Source organism: Ambystoma mexicanum, chromosome 13 (assembly GCF_040938575.1).
Source record: "Ambystoma mexicanum isolate Mex_15411 chromosome 13, UKY_AmexF1_1, whole genome shotgun sequence".
Taxonomy (NCBI): domain Eukaryota; kingdom Metazoa; phylum Chordata; class Amphibia; order Caudata; family Ambystomatidae; genus Ambystoma; species Ambystoma mexicanum.
Genome location: NC_090938.1, coordinates 689142042 through 689163760, shown reverse-complemented (window position 1 = coordinate 689163760; position 21719 = coordinate 689142042). Strand labels below are relative to the sequence as shown.

The window sequence follows — 21719 nt, the reverse complement described above, 5'->3', positions numbered from 1 at the left end:
TATGGATGCAAGAGCACCACATCTCTGCATAGAGGTGCTCTCATCACCCACAGTGCCTTTACGAGTACTCTTGATGCTGCACTAATAATGGATGGGCACAACATGAACATGTAGATATTTTCTGAGTCTTGATTAACTGAAATATGAAAATAATTATCGTTGAGAACTATGACGGTCATGTAATCTCTCTCTATTAACTGTTGATTGACCTCTTGAGGCGCTGCCACAAAAAAGATTTGTGTCTTGACAAACATGCTCTGTGGGCGCAAGATCAGAATGTGTCAGAGACCTCTGTCATTCTTGGGACTAAGGAAGTTTAAAGGAATACATGACTTGATTCATTCCCTTTTGGGACTTCCTACATGGCTCCCTTTTGTAAAAGGTCCTTGCAGCTCCACAAAAAAGTCTAACATGTGTTTATGCATAAAACAAGCACATATGTGTCCTAATCACCTTCCACACGCAGCCTTTGAGCACGGCTGAGCTTTCACAAGAATGCCACTGCCACACTCTGTCCACACCACTAAGTGAGGTACAATAGATGATATCACTACTCCTTGTTGTGAGATTGCTGGTGTAGACATCCTCACAGCACCCAATTTCTCTCACAGTAGAATAAGAAAGGACTGCACATTTTTGCGTGACATCATGTATGGCAGAGCAGTGTTCTCAATCAGTCCATCTGTGTCACTCGAGGGTAAATAAGCCTGTAAGGCGAGATGGAAGAACCTGGTCCCATTCAGGTTTCTGAGAGAGGCAGACTGTGCAGCAGCCAGAGTTAGTATGGGAGGCCATTCCTAGAACCTGGATCATACCCACAGGAGAGACTGGCTCTATCATCCCTAGATGACAGCCAGTCATTTCCGAATGGACTGTCATTCATTTTGAGTTCCCCTTTCACTTTCTTGTTATTCCTGTGATGTGTACCTGTCCCTTAGCATAAAAACGGCATTTCCGATTTTTTGTCTGTTGAACCCGTTGTTCAAGTTGTTTTGACATTTAAACCCGTGAAAAAAAGAAAATGCAATTTCTCCACGTGTGATTTGGCTGCACTGTATTTTTCATTCCCAAGTCGATTTTCTGAACTGTATGCCTGTTGTTAGGACATTGCTTTGTAGTTTTCTGGTGTTTTTCATCCATGCAAAGTTTGATTAATGGGGTGTTGAGTGAGTGTGCAGGGGGAATGATGAACTGTGATACCATTTAAAGATCCACTCAAAAGTTAATTTTGCCTCCTTTCAATTGTGTAGTGGTTATCATACATGAAAAGTCTAAGTGCATCCCATCCATTTACCGTGTAATTATCGCCCCACTGGTGACTGCTGCCCAATATTAAATTTGTGTGATTTCAGTTGGATTTTAAAATAAATAAATATTGTATTACCACACACCGGCCTGGTTCTTGGACCACTGTGGCCCTTGGTATTTGTAAAAGGGGGTGTGAGACGGGTTGGGTGCCATCTCAATCTGAATTCTTATTAAATAAAGTAAAAGTGTTTTAATTGTGCAGTGTAGCCTAGGCCAGTATCAAGAGTCCTGGTCTGGTGTGTGACGCCCCATTAGAATCCTTAACAGCGACTATGCTCAAGCATCGACTGAAACTGGATCACCTATGACCCAGCAGTGCAGATCACAGCAATACCACAGAAGGCCTAAGGCAGCCCGCTGGTACCTGCATGAAATCCTTACTGAGAACAGCCAGCCTAAACCAGAGGTACAGGCATAGGTCGCAAAGCAAGGCAAAGTATATGGCTATATGCGCTAAACGTCAGACATTTTGCTATGTTGGGTGAAACAAATTAGGTCGAATTAAAGCATCAAGCACTCTCTGTTTTCCTTTCATCCGGTCTATGCAATTTAAGTGCCTTGAAGTGCTTCAGGCCTACATGCCCAGTGAGAAAATAACTGAGGCTCTTCTTGAAGGACCTATATAGGATTGTGTGAACCCGAGAATGGAGATGGACATTACTGTCCACAAGAATGCTATGCGTGGAGAAGCTGCCGCCAGCCATTGGTCCTCCAACTGATGGAAAACTGTATCCACTACCACTACACCCTAAATGATCAGTGTTTCAGCAGCTCTTGAGAACCTTCTTTTTCATGTGGTCTGTGGCTACCAAGACTCACCCGATGGAAATCTTAAAGGGCTCCCAAATTGCCTGACACGTTTTTTATATTGTAGAATGTCACTCTGGATTTTTCTTATTAGAAAAGGTAATGCAAATGAATGCACAAACCTCCTCCATTAGGTAAGGTCAAGAGGAAAATTATGAATTTAAAAATACCTGCGGCAGACATAATGGAGTAATAGTACTGATAAAGCAAGGGAAAAGCTGGAGGGCAAGTAGGGTCAGAGTATTAATCGTATGAGGGACATGATGGGCAGTTCCTGCTTGTTAAATCCAATATCTTTGTGCAAAAGGGTCACAGAATTCTACGGCATCTACCACACCAGCCATCACCCCTGTTCTACCAGCACCCCATCCTAAATTAAACCCCTCCCAACTCTGACAGGGCCCACCCTAGAAGACCCTCCCATTTCAGAGAGGCATTCGCAGCACATTCTCACCTGAATGACAATGAAGCGTGGGGGGTCCCGGGCCATGCGGGAAAACTCTGCAACCAGCTCCCAAAACTTGGGTCGACATTCGGAATCTATCATCCAACCTTGAGGAGAAGAACAGCACAAAGGATTGCGGTTATGTTGAACACATTTTGCGAGTAAGGTGATATGGCAGGTCACTGCTCTGCTGTAGGGATTTCAAGTTGATGTATGCCAAACGTGACTTGCTCATCCAGTCCTGGTTTTAGGAAGTGCGTTCAGCTCCTTGCACTTATGCTAATGTCATTATAAGAGCAGGACTACAAGTCCTAGAATGCGAGGCGTGTACGACCTGCATGAGCTAGCCACACCTCAGATGGTACAGTTTGATGCCTAATACTGAGGGTGCGCAGACTCCTGCAGATGGAACAAATGCTACATTGAGAGTGAGATCAAGGCTGAGGTCAGAAGCACTCCCTTCACACCAATCTGGCACAGATGTTGGGGGCTGGTGGGAGGAGGACGCAATTCTACATGTTATCGTCCTTGATCAAATTATCTGGCACACTGCGCCAAGACGTGCGAGAGGAAGGGCGGGGGCACAGAGTGCCAGTGCACCAGGGCAGTTGAATGCAGTCAGGGTTAAAAACCCAAAAGCACCCTCTGTGGAGTGTTTCTCAGAGTAGATTTACACATTGGGACCTTTGTCCTAGTCTCCCATTTCCCTCCGCTCCCCAACTTCTAACTCAATGTTAGACCATGTTTCTTAACAATGTCAACCCCCTCCTCTTCCGCCCTCATTTATCCCCCTCTAGTATTCCACCTCCCTTTCTTCATTCTGCATAGTGTTGTGAAACTGCCTCTAGGCAGCATTACACACTATAATGGAAACCTACACATACTACAGAGGCGTAGCCAGGATTGCCTAACAAGAGGGGCCTTAATCTAATGTAGTTGGGCCCACCACAGTGACATTAACATATGTACATTCCCACACAGAGCAGCTTAGTGGGCATTTACAGATTTTGGGTGGGCCTTGCCCGCTCAGCCCCTACCCTGTCTACACACAATCCATAAAGGCTTATTTCATGTTTCTGGGACCCCCCTTCTCATGCATTCGCCCCCCAAAAGCAGGGGATAGATGCCTTACATTTCACCATGATCATGTAGACGTCGATGGTGCAGATAGGAGGCTGCGGAAGCCTCTCCCCCTTCTCCAGCAGGTCAGGGATTTCTCGCGCTGGGATTCCATCGTAGGGCTTTGCCCCAAAGGTCATCAACTCCCAAACCGTTACACCTGCGAGGGACGGAGTAAGCGAGAGAGGACATGGAAGCAGAGTGAGGGCAGAGATGGAGAACATGTGGTACGTAAGAGAGGCGGGAGGAGGTTGGGCGCAGAGGGGACATGGAAGGTGATGGAGAGGGCAGGAGAAAAAAGAAAGTGGAAAGAGGACACAGAATCAAAGAGATAGCGGGAGGAGTGGGAGAAGAGAGCGATAATGAATAAAGGCCAAAACAGATGAACAGACAGAAATGCGGGAGAAGGAAACCAGAGAAAAGTATGGATATGTGGAGAAAAGAAGGAACAAAGGGAGTACTTTGGTAAAAACCTATATCCCTCTCGAAATCATGCATGTCACCCCCCTTGCACATGCTTACCATAGCTCCAGACATCGCTCTGATGCGTGAATCGTCTGCGGAGAATGGACTCTAGAGCCATCCATTTAATAGGCACCTAAAAAAAGGAGCATTATGATCATATACTTAGCAATGGACAGGGATCCAGATAGGGTTTAGGTTAAGCTGTATCTACAAAGACCACTTTTTGCCACGTCCATGGCTTTCTGATGCTGATCGCTGTCAAAGAGGAGAGAGGAAGGAATATTTGGACCCGCAAGTTTTGAAAGTGGAGTATAAAATGATTTCAGTAGTAAAATGCAATTCTTATATCTTGCGAAAGATTTTATCTTAAATGTGTATTTAAGGCCCAACCACCTCAATCAGTCCTAAAACAAGTAACACATGTGTTGCCTCAATCTGTTCTGGGCCGCACTTTTTATATGCATAGAGGCGTGTGCTGTTTGGGACTATACTTTTCTCGTGTGAACTTTGCTGCACTGAGAACCCAACGGATGCTGCAAACCTTTGGGAGCTCATATTGTTCAGAATCGTAATTTGACAGTGGGGCATGGCAGGCAACACTGCTCACCATGCGCGTATGGTGAGCACTGTTAACAATGGAAACTAAACCCTGCCTGACAAGCGAGCCTTTAATTGAAATTGTGAGCGCAGCTCGCCATGCTCACATGCCAGGCAACGTTTACTCACTTTGCACGGCACAGTGCAAGAGTGCAGGGCAAAAACGCCTTTTGCCCAGCACTTGTGTACTCCGGCATACAAATGATGAAAATTTGGCAGCAGGCAACCGATAATGTTGCAGTGCTGACGGAGAGGAGGAGTGGAATCCAACTTGCCTTTCCGCCGCCTTAATTTCTCTCCGCCATACAAATCCTCCAGCATTTGCGCCTGCATGCATTATCATCCGGGTGCAAATGCTGGGGATCCCAAAAGGGTCTGCTTGCTTTAGACACCAGCAAAAAGCAGGTGGACTCCATACTTCGCAGATTTACCTAATATTCACCCAAATGTAGGGCTTAAATAAGGACCCGCCATAGTCAATCCATGCTATATGGCTTTTATCTGTCTCTTCATTAATCTCGACTTTCAACTTCCAGGAGCACTGAATGTTTTTTTAACCTGATATCGATATTAAATTAGCGATCTAAGATCCTCCCAGCTTGCATTGGGGAGGTTTGTTTGCTATACTCTTGGGAACCACTCTATCATGGCCGTTCACTTGATTAGGACCCCGCCATCCGCAAAGAGAAGAACTGGAATCTGTTCCTTGACGGTTGGAGCGGTTTCACAGAACATGCTAACAATGTTGTATTTAGGTAATTTCATTGGGGAGCGGGGAGGGAGTTGAAGAGGAAGGGTGCACAGAAACAGCTCTAAAGCACCCCCATCTACCCCTCTGCATTGCTATGTCGTCTCTACACATGTCCCCCAGCCAGTATTCTCAGAGTACACTCATTGTATACCCTTGGATCCTCCCTCTTGTCTTAATTTACCCAGTTTGTTCCACAGAGGTTCCTGGCCCAGTACATCCGTAGCAGCTATTAGATTCACTTGTGGCTACTACTGGGATTTATTGATGTGGTCTACATGTTTATCAATCTGTAGCATGAAGGCAAAACATTGCTAGGTAGTTTCGACGCTCTTAAACCTAGCTGGGTATGTAGTACCTACCTTGCCCCCATCAGCATGGTATTCAGTCTCGTCGATGTCCAGCAGCCGTGCAAGCCCAAAGTCTGTGATTTTCACGTGGTTCGGACTCTTGACAAGCACGTTCCGGGCAGCCAGGTCACGGTGCACCAACCTCACGTCCTCCAGGTAATTCATTCCCTGAAGAACAAACACTGGGTCTTAGTCATTCCTCAGTATGCATCTCCCAGCACTGGAGCTCCATGAGGCGTTCCCGCTACCTGCCCAGGACTTCTCCAGTCGCCAACCGATGGCCTCCAACATGCACATCCATCACCCCTCACTCCCATCATGTCCTTTCATAAAGCAACACCGGACTCCTGTTCTTCAGAAAATGTGTGTTCTGTCTCAGCCACTAGCTGGCCCTACCCAACAGCCAGTTGTCATTTTAAAAAGGCACCAAACGTAAAAGAACATTTGTTTGCACATAGTTTGCATCCTTGATGGACTACAGGCTTGGATTCACAGTTGCCGATGTACTTAGAACTGCAAAGGTTCCAACCCGTAAAGGGAATCCAGTTCAGGATTTTGTACTGGCAACTTTCTATAGGCTCTTGGTCCAGAAGCCAAGCCACACAAGCCTGCGTAGGGGTCACTTTAAGAACGCTGACTGATCACGGGATGGAGAAGGCAACCAAAGGACTTGCACTTGAACTCTTTGGGTTAGGCACTTTGGTTTGCACTGGTTAAAGCACACTTCAGCTTCTTTAGGCCACAGTCCTATCTCATGTTAAAGAGTTTCTGTTATGCATAAAGATACAGATTATGTTCAAGAATCTCATTTAGGTTACAGTGTACCTTAATTTCCATGAGTATTTCTTTCTTCCTTTCTATTTAGTTACCACCACTCCTGGCAACGTTCATGCCCATGGGTCCTGTTCTTTAGCACCATCAGCTTGGGCAGCTCTCCCTGTGTTGAATTTTAGAAAAGGAGGGGCTGAGAGTGAAAGACGGGTCTCGGGGTAAGGTGGCTGCACATGCTGAGTCCCCAATTTACTGACATTTGTTAGAGAATTAGAAGTATGGAATTGGTGGTTAGTTATCCCTTTCTTCCTTTGATTTTTGATTGGCTTATAATAACATATTTCTTCTGTTTGTCCCTGGCAGTGATGGTGCCTTTATTGCGTAACTAAGAAGGCTTTATAATCTGTGCTGCCTATTGTCTTGGTACAGCTGCAGGTCAGCTTTACAGATCTCAACCAGGTCCTCTCCTCTCCAGAAGGGAAGCCGGAAGATGCCCAAAGGGATCAATACGTCCTGCTGTGATAAAATTCTAATGTGGACACCAGGTGAACTTCATTGTACAAACCCTGCCCTTGCTTATTTCCCTGGAGAGCCCATTTCACATCAGTATTCTTGGTCATTGACTAATAGCGTGCTGCTGCCTGTAATTGCACTGGTCATTCTCCAGAGAGGGTGCCTTCTGACTGGCATTCCTTTGCCATCAGGAACAACCTTGTAATTGTCCATTCAGGACCCCTACATATTGCATTCAATGTGCCCTATAAAAGATCACAGACTTTGGCCAGCCCAGTAACCTATTGTTATGGAGCTGCTTCAAATATTTTACTCTTTCTCATTCATCCGCCTCTTCGTCTGACAATTAAGGTTCTTTTCCAGGCAGTTACTGCTACTAGCAAATTACTTCACAGCATAAGGAAAGAGGGCGATGGGCAGCACAGACAGACCCATAGGCTGGGCCATGGCAGAGAGGGCGTGGGGCAATGACCATTACCTTGGCAATCTGCACACACCAGTTGAGCAGGTCCTGTGGGAAAATGCGGTCCTTGTTCTCCCTAACATAGTCCAGCAGGCATCCGTAGGTCATCAGCTGGGTCACCAGCTGTACAGTGGAGGTCAGGCAGATTCCTAGAAGGCGACAGACATAGGGGCTGGACACTCCAGCCATCACATAGGCCTCCTGGAAGGGACAAAAACAGATGGGCCAGAAAATCACCTTGAAGCTTAGATGGGTCATTAGAAAAGAAGAACCCTGCACTAAAACGCATAACATCCACTCTACTGCTAACATGACTCCTATCCACTCTAAAGATAGAAGTCCATTCTAGATATCAAATGGTGGCATTTCTTTTAACACTGCATTACGACACGCTCTACAACCATTAGGCAACTACAATTCCCAACTCGCCATTTCCAGGCCTATGCAAATGAGAGCCCAGGCAGCAATGAGCTTGCAGTTTATTCTACAGCCATTAAGAGATACAGATTCCCAGACCCAAGGACCCATGCAAAACCAATCAAATAGGACAACCGTGCATAAAGAGCTTGCAAGCTATTCTAGATCCATCATGCAACCAGGGTTCCTGCTCACTCCCCATAAAGCATGCAGTGCAATCTTGGCCAAGGTTCCAGAGAATAGGAAAATAACAATAGCTGCATATCTTCGACTCCTCGCCACCGCAGGATGTCAGGTTTTCAATCTGCTGAGCCTACTGCCCATCCAGTTGCTGGACATGTTGCACTGCAAGGGCTTGCACGCCTAGCACTATAGCTCTAGACGATTTGTGGGCGAATGTAACAATTCTACATGTGTAACATTGTTGTACGGCTGCCTGTAACAACTATGGGTGTGTCTGTACAATCGGGCTGTGAAAGGCATTGCATGTGTAGGGTCCTTTGTTCGGTTGTTAACGCTGTGCAGGTATTGGGACATGTTCAACGCTGCGCTTCTGCATAGGCTCACATCTAGGATCTCCTTGTTGGCTTTGGGTGAGGTGTTTTCTCGCAGCACTTTGATAGCGACCTGGATCTTCACATTCTCCCCGTCTGGAATCCATATGCCCTAAAAAGGAATTAACAGCGAGTCAATTTTATTATCTTCCTACTGTGGTTATAACTCCCAACTCCGGTGAGGTCCACACACCCTTCCCATCTTGTTCCTACAGGGGGCATCTTGCCTCTGTCCCCCTCCTAATTACCTGGTAGACCGTACCAAAAGCACCAGATCCCAAAACCTTCACTTTTTTTAACTCAGTCTCCTTAAGGATCTTCATCTGAGCCTGGTTCGGGATGGCGCCACTAGGAGTGAGAGGCTCGACCAGCTGGAGGGGGAGAAAGAACAAAACGGGTGTTAATAGAGGGGTATAGAGGTAGAAGACAGACTATCAATATATTTGCATAATGAATTCTGATGAGATCTCTAGTCAGAATGGTATGATTCTGACAAAACAATCAAGAATCCTTGTTTAAATTATGTGCAAATCAATCTGGCTACTGCTACTAAAGGCAGAAATCCCCCCCCCCATCCCTCCACCACACCCTGCTCTGGAGGGTGAAGTATTATTAAAGCGCTCTATAAATGTAATAAATACACATTTTTGTCATCTGACCTTCTGAACGAGGTTACCATGCCCTCCTTGTGATTTTCTAACCTTGTAAACTCTTTTTTAATTTGGAAGTCTATTCAGAAAGGAGTTATGGAACAGAAACATCCATACAAGCAAGCAAATTAAATCATCATAGAATGAGTACTGCTAGATGCATTTACCAAAGCAATCCTTCTGGTGTTTGCCTTCTATTGGGGGGCAACAGACAGGGAGGGAGCACAAAGTAAAGGTAGGGGATGAAGAAGGACAGCATAGAAACGAATCTGCCTATTTATCCACCAACAAGTACTACTACAACATGCCACTCAGGGTACACTTAATCATAAAGTTCAGTGGAGGACGTGTGTCGAGTTACCCGAACTCCTCCTTTTGGTGTGTGGGAGAAGCGAACCACCAGCGACTGGGCTAGTCTGGCTGGTACCCGATACGTCTCTCAAAAGGTGTATAAGGAGGGATCCTGCCAGTTCGCGGTCGCCCACAAGCTGATTCAAATGACTACATTTACCAGAATGCATTTGCATTACATGGAGAGAAATTGGCTTCAGAAATAGAACCGCCAACGTGCAATAGAGTGAAGAGCTCTAAAAGAACAGTTCCGCAGAATTTAGGAAAACCTGAGAAAATCTTGTATCGCTTACCAAAACGAGGGCGCACTGGACTGATCCAAAGACCAGCACGCCTTTTTGCATGTAGCTGCATTGTAGGCCGCATAGAGGAGAGCATGCAGAAAGTCACAAAACTCTATCCCGCAAGAGATACAAATCCAAGATGGCGTTGCACGCCACAGACCATCAGCTAATTAACCAATGCTTGACTTGGACTAATAAAAACGTGATAAATGCAGTTAGAAGTCCGGAACAGAATGCACAATTATAAAAGGGAATTCAAAAAGGCGTGTGGGATAACCAATCAGACGGATATTTAGGAAACCCTCCCGAACCCAGAGTTTACAAAAGGGCTGGAAAAAGGGCATTCAACGAGGGAATCCCAGGGCAAGCAGATGTACAGAACACCACTCCCTTGATACACAGGTAGAGTACTGGAGAGAGACAAAGACACTAACAGCCTGTGGAAAAGCTGAATTCTGGAGAACCTTAAGGGAACCATTGCCTGGAGAAAGGCGACCCAAACCCCTATGGTTCAGAATGTGATCAATAGGAGCTGCAAAGCACTGGAAGTCCTGAGGAGGTCAGCATGCCTGACGGTGCATTTGTTCACCTCCTAGAACCTTAGGGGAATTGGTAAACCACAAGTCAAGGCTTAGCATCAGCAACCCAAGGGAGAGGGGTGAACACCGACCCATGGCAGAATGGTGGCATAATATTGTCTGCCTGACAAAGACCCCGAATGGAGAGAGGAGAAGAACAAATTACTTACCCCTGACTACGTTCTTTCGACTGGATGATCCTCCCATGTATTCCTCATCTTTTGATATCTTCAATATCCAGCTTCTGCTGCTTCAGAATGTTTTTTTTGGCAGTGGGTGCTGTGCGTTGATACGGTCGACTTGATGTCCCTTCGAGGGCCTCAGTTTAGAGTATGATGTCATCGAAGGTATACATAGCACGTGCAGTGCCTGTTGGCTTCAGTTCTCTTTTTCCATGTCATTCTTAAGTAGAACTACCCGCATTAAAGTGGTTTTGACCATACTAGACTCTGAACGAGCGGAAGCTGCAATAACATGGAAATTCTACTGCGGGGTAGACTGGGAGGGGCGATGAGCAATACATGGGAGGAAACATGGGTAAGTAACTTGTTCTTCGAATGGATTGTGTCCTCCCACGTATTACTCATCTTTTGATAGACTCCCAAAGCAGTGTTTGTTTTGGAGGTGGGAGTAAGAATTTTGTAATCAATGGTTATCATGAATAGAATGAAGGACTGCTTTCCCAAAGCTTCCATCCTGACTTAAGGTGGAATCAAGGCAGTAATACTTAGTAAAAGTGTGAATTGTTGAGCAAGTAGCTGCCTCACAAATGTTATTAATAGGAACACCTCTTTGCAGAGTAGAAGATGTAGCCATGCCCCTAGTGGAATGGGCACTCATGCCTTCTGGGAGATCTTTCCAGGCCAGACTATAGCATTCGGAAATAGCTAAAATAATCCATCTGGACAAGGTATGTTAGGTTACAGCCTGCCCCAATTTATGACCAGTGTATCCTATAAACAGTTGGTCATCCACAAGAAGCTTTGACAACCTTGAAATGTAGAGACTCAGAGCCCTTCGTGGGTCGAGTCTGCGTAACCTCTCCTCTTCCTTGCCAGGATGAGGTGGAGGGTAGAAAGTAGGTAAAACTATCTTTTGTCCCAAATGAAAATCTGATATGACCTTAGGTAGGAATGAAGGTTTCGCCCTAAGGACGACCTTGTCCTCATGAAATCCCATAAACGGTAGTTTAGAAGATAGTGCCTGCAACTCACTCACCTTACGGGCTGATGTTAGCGCTACCAACAAGATGGTTTTGAATGTTAGTAACCTTTAGGGACATGAATGGAGCGGTTCAAATTGTGCACCCATGAGAAACTTTAAAACAAGATTATGGTCTCAAACGGGAACCTGAAAAAGAGATGGAGGGAACACATTAGTGAGTCCCTTTAGAAATGGTATCACCAAAGGTATTTTAAAATATGACGTTTCCTCAGACGAGTGCTTGAAGATGGAAAGCGCCGCCAAATAATCTTTAATGGTTCCAACCTGAAGCCCGAGATGGGCCAAGTACAGCAGAAAAGAGAACACCTCCAGTGTCTTGCATAGCAAAGGTTCTACATTCTTGTCCCTGCACCAGCTGCAGAATTTGTTACAACAGCAGCTGTACAAAGACTTCATTGCTGGCCTTCTGGCCGAAAGCAAAATCTCCATTACGTCATCCGGGAGGTCGCAATCCTTGTACCTCAGCCTCTCAGAAACCATGCGTGAAGGCTGAGTGTCTTGACCTCTGGATGGGGAACCCGCCCCTTCTCTCAAGAGAGAAGGTCCTCTCTTTGTGGAAGACATATTGGAGGGCAGATGGGCATGTTCAGAAGGTCCAGTTACCACGTCCTCCTGGCCCAATTCGGGACAATTAGGATAATGGATGTCCTGAACTTTCTCAACCTCCTGATGCCTTGAGGAATGACGGGGACTGGAGGAAATGCATAAGGAGCGGAAACTCCCAGTCCACTCCAAACACGTCTCCTAGAGCCCCTCTTGCGGTAAATTCCCAGGTGCAGTACAGTTCACATTCCGATGGGACACTGTTCGCGAACAGGTCCACTTGAGGGGTTGCCCAAAGGGTGAAGATCTCTTGAAGGACTTCCTGAGCTAGTTCTCACTCGTGGGAGACTGTGCTCTGCCTGGTCAGAGCGTCCAATGCCGTGTTCTCCTCTCCGGCTAGGTGAACTGCTGACAGGGAGACTCCTTCTTGGATTGCCCAGTACCAGAGCTGCATTGCCTCTCTGCACAGTGGTAGTGACCCTACACCTCATCTCTTATTGAGGTAGTACATGGCCACTGTGTTGTCCGTCATTATCAATACATTCTTTCCCAGTACAAAGGGCTGAAAAGCCTTCAGCACAAGTCTGATTGCCCTCAGCTCTAAAAGGTTGATATGTAGTTTGGACTCCGATGGAGATCAGCGACCACTGATCGTTGGTATGGGCTCCCCGTCCGTCACTACTGTTATCTCCAGCCATGGTTGCCAAAAAGGTTCTCCCTTCAGAATATTGTCCACGCAGGCCCACCACAGGAGATCCTGTGGGACCCTGTTTGGAATCAGAAGTAGGTCTGAAATGATGCCTGAGAACTGAGACCATTGTGTCCTGAGAGCCCATTGAAGTGATCACATTCTCAGACGAGCCTCTGGCACCAGGAAAATGCAGGAAGCCATGAGGCCGAGCAACCTCAAAAAGTCGAAGGCCGGAAGACGCTGGGCACTCTTGAAATTTGGTGACCATCTGCAGAATGTCTTGAGCCCTCACCTCGGGTGGCGAGGTCATTCCCAAGGATGTATCCAGTACAGCCCTGATGAACTGGAGATTTTGAGATGGTATCATGTGAGGCTTCTTGTAATTGAGGGAGAAGCCTAGCCTCTGGAGAGAGTGGCAGGTGACGCTGAGATGATCCAGGACTTGTTCAGGGGGACGTGCCCTGATCAGCCAATCGTTCAGGTAGGGGTAGACTTGAATCCCCCCTCTTCTGAGCCTCGCTGCCACCACCACCATCAGTTTGGTGAAAACATTTGAGGCTGAGGTCAACCCGAACAGCAGAACTCGAAACTGATAATGAGAACCGCCAACGGCGAACCTCGGGTATTTTCTGTGCTTGAGATGGATTGGCATATGAAAATAAGCATCTTGAAGGTCCAATGATACCATCCAATCCTGGAGCTGGAGGGCCTGAAGGATCTGAGAAAGTGTGAGCAGAAGTTGTCCTCCCTGAGGAACTTGTTCAAGTATCTCAAGTCCAAGATGGGTCTAAGTCCTCCGTCCTTATTGTGAATTAGGAAATATGGAGAAGACCACACTTTGTTCCTCTCCCTTACAGGTACTGGCTCCGTAACACCTTTCTCTAGCAGTGTCAAAATTCCCTGCACAAGGAACGGATTGGGAACCTTTAAAGAATGGCCACTGGTGGATGATTCTGAGGTCTCTGAATGAAGGGGAGGCAGTAACCTTGGGCTATGGTTCGTAATGCCCAAGCATCTGAAGTAATACCCTGCCATTCTTTCAGATGCTGAGACAGTCTGCCTCCCACTGGGGTGTCGTGAGTGAAGACCTCAGAGAGGTTTTGAGGCAGCTGAAGCAGTGGCTGTTGGTAAAGATGCCGCTGCTTGGGTGGGCTTTGCACCTCTCCCTCGTCCACCGCGAGGGAATCTTCTTTGACCTCTTTGACCGGCCATTCCTCTAGCTCTTCCAATTTAGGAGAGTTAGCAAAAGGATCTACCCCTCCAAGACGTTCCACTGGAATGAAAAGGCTGAGGCTGCCTAATAGGAGCACCTAGAGACTTGGCTGCCACCTTCAAGATCTGCAGCTTCCAAGGCTTTCGTCAGCCTTGCTAGCAAAAAGATGAGACCGGTCAAAAGGCATATTAAGGAGTATAGACTGCACGTCCGGTGCAAAAACAGACTTCCTTAACCACGCAAACCTGCGTATCACGGTGCTTGCTGCCATGGCTCTGCTTATGCGGTCAGCAGAATCCAAACCCGACTGAATAGACTCACACATGGCCTCTTTACCATCTTTTACAATGGCCAAGAAACCGTCTCTTTCCTCCCCTTTGGGAATATGTTCAGCCACCATGGAAATACAGTCCCAAAGAGTGTATGTGAATTTCACAAGGGCACATGTGGAGTTGGCTGATTTGAGCACCATTCTCCCAGCAGAAAAGACTTTCCCTGACCAAGCGTCTATACGTTTATCATCCCGATTTGGTTGGATAAGCATCCTGCTTGGATGTAGCGGTAGCTGCCTGCACCACCAGACTTTCTGGTGTAGGATGTTCCGAAATGTAGCTGGGGTCACTACTTGAGGGTCAGTTTTTCTTTGTCAAATTTGTATTGACTGCCGGACTCGATTCTGGTGCTTCACAATTAGCACTTGCTCTCTTCTGCACAGCGACATGAAAGGGAAGGTTAGGATCCCATGAGGACCTTTGTCCAGGATATCCGTGAGGTCATCCTGTTCAAATGGGAAGGCAGGCCTGCTCCATACCAGATAATCAACTACATTGGTCATTAATTGCCTGTAAGAGGCATCTGAGTGCTCATCTGATTCTGGCTTTCCAAAATTCAACTCTGGTGAAGTGTCCACTCCACTGGGCGTCTGTTTCATGCAGGTCCCGTAATCTAGATTCTTCTGACATGAAGCTATCAGGGACATTTGGAGTGCCATACTGCAATCCAAAGGATTCATCCTGATTAGGTAACTCATTGTCCTCATAAATGAAAGTGAGTGACTTAAAGAAATCCCTCCTCGGTAAAGGAGTGAAGGTCTTCTGAATTTCTGGCAACAGCGTCAATGCATTTTAGGATTTTGAGCCAGAGTCCCAGTGAGTCATCAATGTCTTCGATGAAGATGTCCTCGATGGCACCGGTGGCGTCTATGGCGCCAACGACTTCGACAATGACTTGTCCTTTGTCCCTGACGGACTTCGATGGCTCGAAGGAATTCTCAATTGCTTTTCATCGTGGCGAGGGCTCGACGGCTCTCGATGGGAATCTGGCCTTCGTCCCGGGCTTGAGGGCGTGCAGGATTTGACTCAAGCCCTTTCCTTACCGGCTTCAGAAGGCGCGGTAGGAGCTTGGCCTACTTGCTTCAAGGGTTTCTGGCACTCAAAGATTTTGAGCATTTCCTGCCAGGATGATATGGGCCTCATTATGAGTTTGGAGGTATTTCAGAGGTAAATCCTCTGAAATACCACTAAACGGATTTACAGTTACCACCACTTGGTCAGGTGGAATTTCCGCCTGATTACAAGTGGTGGTAGCGGTGTAAATCCCATTTATTTTGGGTTCCATTGGACTCAATGTAGCTTTTTTGGTGGAATTACCACGGCAGAATTACTAGTGCAGTAATTCTGCCGATTGTTTGCCGTTGAGTGGCAAGATTTACCTCCAGGGTTTTTCTGGAGGTAAATCTTCCATTAAAGGCCAAAACTCATAATTTAGGTTGCCTCCAATTTTACTACTTACTGCCATTCTTGTAATGAGGCCCATAGTCCTCTCTGGGGAGGAGTCGCATGAGGATGTTGAAGTAGGCGATTTGTGGTGCCTTTTCTTCGATTTCCTCGACGAGGAGTGGTGGGAGCCACTCCGTGACTTGGACCTTTTCATCTTCTTCCGTCGAGGAGAGTCGGCTCTTGCTTTGTCGGAAGAAAGTTTTTTCAGCGGGGTAGTAGAAGGGGATTCTTTGGAGAGTCTACCTACCTCCAATTTCCGTTTACGCTCCTTCAGAGCTTTTCTGGTCATCGACTGACACTTTTGACAGACCGAGGTCTTGTGCTCCACACAAGACACCACAAGCATATTCGATGCAGGTCCGTCAACGACATCTTGGCGTCGCAGTCTTGGCATTTTTTAAACCCGGTCTTCGGGTTTGTTGGAGCCGAAGACGAAGACTTTTTGATAATTTCTCCAAGAAATATCTGAGGCGTGCTGTAGTTCACGAAGCGAAAGCTTACTCGGAAAAACGGAACTGAAGCCAATGGGTGCTGCGCGTGCTATATATACCTTTGATGACATCATCCTCGAGACGGAGGCCCTCGAGGGACATCGAGTCGACCGTATCGATGCACAGCGCCCTCTAGCAAAAAGAAAATTCCAAATCAGCTGAAGCTGGATATTGGAGATATCGAAAGATGAGGAATACTTGGGAGGACACAATCCATAGAAAATGCCCATTCAGGCGAAACCCATGCAACCTGAGAAAGCTATGGTCCAGGACTTGTTGTGAATCTTGAGAAAGCCACAGTGGAGGGAGAACCTGTTGTCAATCTAGAGAAAGCCAAGGTCCAGGAAGAGTCCTGTTAATGGATCTATGTAATTCCATCAACCAAAGTTAGTCTGTGGTCTTTAAGTTCAACGCTTTTTAATTTCTTTTTTCTTTTTTTAAACGAGGCGTTCCCCCATTCACCACCACACTGCACTTACCCCAACCATCCTCCCATACTACTTCTACACACACAAACCGATACACGCACACATACATTTAAAAAAAAGGTTGACATTGCAGAGTCGAACTAGTAGACCACAAATTAACTGTTCGTTGGAATCATTGCAAACCCATGTTAAGAAGTCTCAGGAGCATGAGGTCTAGGGGGGACCTGTCTTGTATCCAAAGCACCCAAGTTTGAGCACAGATCATTTTGTGAATCCTGAAATCCCAAAGGTTGGGTTTTCAGGCTGGGTTTTCAAATTGCAAGAAGCTTGCAAGTAAAGAATGCCTGGTCCTGGTGCAGCATATAAAGCAAATGCTGTGGAATTATACTCCCCGCAGAGGCCCTGAAGTTCACAGGTGAAAGAAGAGAGCCAGAAGTAGAAGCCCAGACTGAGAGTAGCTCTGGAAGGAGCCTTCCCAAGAATGGTTGAATTTATTATTTTTTTTTATTGGCTTAGGAATGGACTTTTGATGCAGATTTGATAATTGAGCTGGCTACATTTCAAAACATTTACTTTGTTAGTATAGGGTAGCCTGGAGGCTTACATTATTCGGTTGAGCACTTCCTTTTGGGAAATTGCTTTGAAGATTAGGGTGATCTAGGAAGGGGGCAGGAGCCTTAAAACTATTATTATTATTATTTTGTTATTATTTGTTTAATTGTATTACAATGTTTACAAAACCTTTGAAACAGTTCCTTATAGTCCTTCAACCGTTAGTCTTACTATGTCCTGGCTTTTGGTGGAAAGAGACATCTTTGTTTTGTTTTATCATTCCGAGTGTTCATCATATTGATCGATAGTCAAGGATCAAAAGAATAGAGCTACCCCCATTGCCCATCGTGTGTTCGGCCCAATTATTTTGAACACTATGGTGTAGAACACCTGAAGAAATCACACTTTGATTCAACCCCTCCTTGACACTGTTTTATTAGAAACCCTGACTATTTCTAGAGGCACCCGTCGGTACCAATAGGCATTTGATCGAACTGGCTCCTTACTGAAACTGGAAAACACAAATCTGCTCCAACTCTAAACTTCTAGGTCAAGAGTGTCATTGCTCGACCTACCACAGAACTCCAAACAGAATTATATTCAGGTAAGCACACCACTCCAGCTGGATTCCCTCCATCTTATTCTTCAGTAATAAGGCCTCTATACACATGTCGGTCATTGGCTTGACATTACATTTCCCATATTTTAGGATCCCAATCTTTGCTATTCCTACTACCCTCTCAAACCAAAGCTTCTGGGTCTTCCTCACTTTACTTAACTGGCCCTGGGGGTGCGGAAGGAGCATCATTGGGCTCTGGGGCAGATCACTACAGACTTCTAGATTCAATCGTTCCAGTACTTCCACCCAGATCTGCTTCAGTCTAGGGCAGCTCCACAGCACGGGGAACAAAGCTCCGTCTAACCTCTTACAGTGCCAACATAGGCCATCCTCCCTGTGACCAACATGATCCATCTCAATCAGAGTCCAGTAGCTTCTCCACACTAGTTGTCATTGTGTCAAATTCAGGCGCAAATCTAGCTTTGTTGTATTAGGGGAGCTGCAGATTATTTTCCACTCCACATCCGAGAAGGGCACATCTAGCTTTGTCGACCATTCATCTTTCCTTAACCTTTCGCCCCCTGACTCTGACCATATCACTTCAGCGTGTATGCATTAGTGTAGAGACTGAGAAAGAAGCCGCTCTTAGGATTGATGGGGCTCCTTCCATTACCATACTTAGTCTATTATCAAGCAACTGGCAAACATGATCATATTTCCTTCTATCTCTCGCTTTCAGTTTATACTTCAATTTAAAGTACTGTGAGGATCCGGAGCAAGGACTAAGACAATTCTGGCGTGGTTCACAATGCTTTTATTTAAATCATAGAGGGGTTGGGAGAAACAACCTAATTTTCCCTGACTCTATGAGGGTTTCCCTGCCTCAACTAAATTACTTAATGTCGTCAGGAAGTCAAAATAAATGTCCACTGTCCTGTGTCGAAAGCCCTATTCTGAACTTCACACTTGATTGCTAATGAGCTACTCCCAGGTTAACTAATAAGTTGTGCTTTGCTGCTCCCTTGTAGCTGTTGCCTTTGGTCTCTCACTGACTATTTGGGCCAGTGATGCCTGTGTAACGTTCTCCGGGAAATGGTTTTCTTCCTTAGTCTTTTAATACCAGGGAAACAATCCCTTCCTGGACTTTTCGATGCCGGGGGAACAATCCCTTCCTGGACTTTTCAATGCCGGGGGAACAATCCCTTCCTGGACTTTTCAATGCCGGGGGAACAATCCCTGCCATGGACTTCCACTGCCAGGGGAACAATCCCTGGTCACAGATTTGGTTATAAGCACAAATTCCCTACCGCCTCTCATTATCTTTTGGCCTTGTTTTGCACACACAATTGTTTGTTACTTTCACTTGTTTCTGGCAGTGCTGGTATATCTTGATAGCTACTGCCAGTGGTTATTCCTGGCTATGTGCTTCACAGTCACTGGGCCGAGGACGAGCAGGGTAACTTTCTTTGTTGTATGACTTTATTTTGGCTCAGAACCATAAAAGGTGCACATCACAAACAACAATCATCACAATACATACCTAGAACAAGTATTAGCATAAGAAAGTAACATATGACACGTATGTCTGGGGATCCAAGAAAATGTTAAGCAAGTGCAAAAATGACTCCCTCAGGTGATGTCATAATGCTGGTTAGTGACCATGGCCCGCAGAAGTCCCACATGCCATGTCCCCAAAGGAACAGCATTCGCTCCTGTCAGAACAGTCCCTGCAGGCAGATTCCGACAGGGCTTGGAACTCATTACAATAGTACTATTTGTCGGGGAATTGTTTAGCCATCTAATGCTCAGTATGTCCCTGGCCACTTTTCGATTTCTTAATGTTATCCTAACAGAGTCATACTCATCCTCCTGTGAGAAACCTGAAGGTGTCTCCCTGACTAGTCCCCGGGGCTCTGTCATCCAGGTGGCCAGGACACAGCCATCGCTATTGGATCCAGTTCCTGGGGGTGGACCATTGCAGGAGCATCTCCCGGATGGGGGGTCCTCGGGGAGTGAGACGCAGTATTTCCCTTCTTATATCACCTTTTCCCCATCCTACCATGTAGGATACTCAGAAACTCTACCGCTCCACCTTTCCCAACACAAACACTTTCTCACAAACACGAAAAACAACGGACTAACACCAGAGCCATTTACCTGACATGTCCCAACACAGGGGTCAGGCAAAGTCAGGCAATTGACCAGAATCACACACACCTGACAGCCCTATCCCTTCCCCACAGGGATAAACGGTGGAGGACGAGAGCACACTACAAGCAATGCAGGCCGCACAATGAGACAGCTATCCAAGGGCAGCAGTTCAAAAGGAGGAGAAAGGCGGTGAGAACCGACTGGGCGACAAGGAGGGAAGCGACCTTGCCCTTTTCGAGGCAGACCCATGATTCTTCAGTGAAAGGAATCATAAGACCGCGAACAATAGCCCGCATGTGTTGCAGCAGATGTCAACGGTACACAGAGCCCTCCTACACTGATAACCAGGACAGGGAGAGACGCTTGCTACCGTCCTTGAATCAAAAGACAAGAAAAAGCCAAGCAGTTCATCACAGCCAGCGAGTCGAAAGACACGATTAGAAACCGCATCGTGTGGAACGAAAGTTACGAATGGCAAATTAAGGGAAATCAAAGAACTGTTAACATCTCAGGGGAAAACAGCTGCAGAGGGGTCCGGCACCACGTGGGTGCTCCCTCAAGACACTCTGGTTGATTTCCCTACTGTTGAAACTACCAGAAGGCCTTAAGAGAGCCGGAAGGAAAAGGTCAAAGTGGTCATACAGGGGTCTAGCAAAACCCCCTGTATAGTCGAAAGTCTTTGGCCGACAAGTAATTGGAAAATGAAGGGAAGCGAATCCCGCATAGTGTGAAAGTAGAAAGAACTGTGAGACTGGCAAACATGGACCGGACGGAGGGATGCCTGCAGAACGGGGTGAAGCATGATGCCCCAATGAACATTGTGTTCACAAGAACCCGACAGAGGGATGTCCGCAGTGGATTGTCTAAAATGACATTAAGAATTGTGAATGCAACAGGTGAAATTGTGCAGGAAAAGGCCATAGTGAACCTGATAGAAAGAGGCTAACATTTGCGAAGGGTCTGATCCCGGAAGAGGGGGATCCAAGGGTGATAAGGCATCACCCCACGTACATACGGAAAGGACATTTTTGTTTGGTTGTTTGAACACATCAGCTCCTCGAAGGCAAGAGGCATTTTTTTGTATGAAAGAGACTTAACCATCGAAGGGACTGATATATGATAACGGAACTGTACTCTCGCGCTGGTAAACTCAAAAGTGTGCTGTGCTCAGGAGTCCCACCTTGACCTGTGCTTAAAATGTGGGGAAGGGAGACCCCAGGCTACAACATCCTGACTTATTTTGTGAATCCTTTTCTTCTTATGAACCCTATCCCACACTCTTTTTGTATTTAGTTGTAAGGATTGGCAATAGTTTTTTTTTAGTATAGGCCCTTTTATTTGACAAGACGCCACTAGAACTGCCTTTTTATTATTTGATGGTCGTAGCTTGCCCCCATGTTAGATTTAGGTTTAGATTAGGCATTTTTCCAACCTACCTATACAGTTTAATAAACACCCTTGAACTGTGATCACTTGTGTCTGTCTTTACTGTTGCCACCATGAGTTCCTTACACCCCCCAGTCTTGGATATCCCGATACAGTCCACAATATGGTCCATGGCTACAAAAAAGGCACCCCTTCACTGAGCGCAGCCAATGTAAACATTTGTTTGAGAGCACCTCCCTTGGTTCGTTTCGCTTGGGGGATGGTTTCGGTACCCCATGCTGGA

General features: G+C 46.3%; 1 protein-coding gene across 1 annotated transcript in view; it reads right to left on the bottom strand.

Moving 5' to 3' along the window:
* ERBB2 (erb-b2 receptor tyrosine kinase 2) overlaps window positions 1–21719 on the bottom strand; it is a 343410-nt gene that overhangs the window by 18164 nt on the left and 303527 nt on the right. Inside the window, exons 18-24 of the mRNA XM_069634737.1 lie at window positions 8806–8928; window positions 8571–8669; window positions 7602–7787; window positions 5852–6007; window positions 4202–4277; window positions 3693–3839; window positions 2570–2667 (exon numbers count right to left, since the gene is read on the bottom strand). Coding sequence (XP_069490838.1) covers window positions 2570–2667; window positions 3693–3839; window positions 4202–4277; window positions 5852–6007; window positions 7602–7787; window positions 8571–8669; window positions 8806–8928 — 885 coding nt within the window. The remainder of the gene's footprint in view (window positions 1–2569; window positions 2668–3692; window positions 3840–4201; window positions 4278–5851; window positions 6008–7601; window positions 7788–8570; window positions 8670–8805; window positions 8929–21719) is intronic.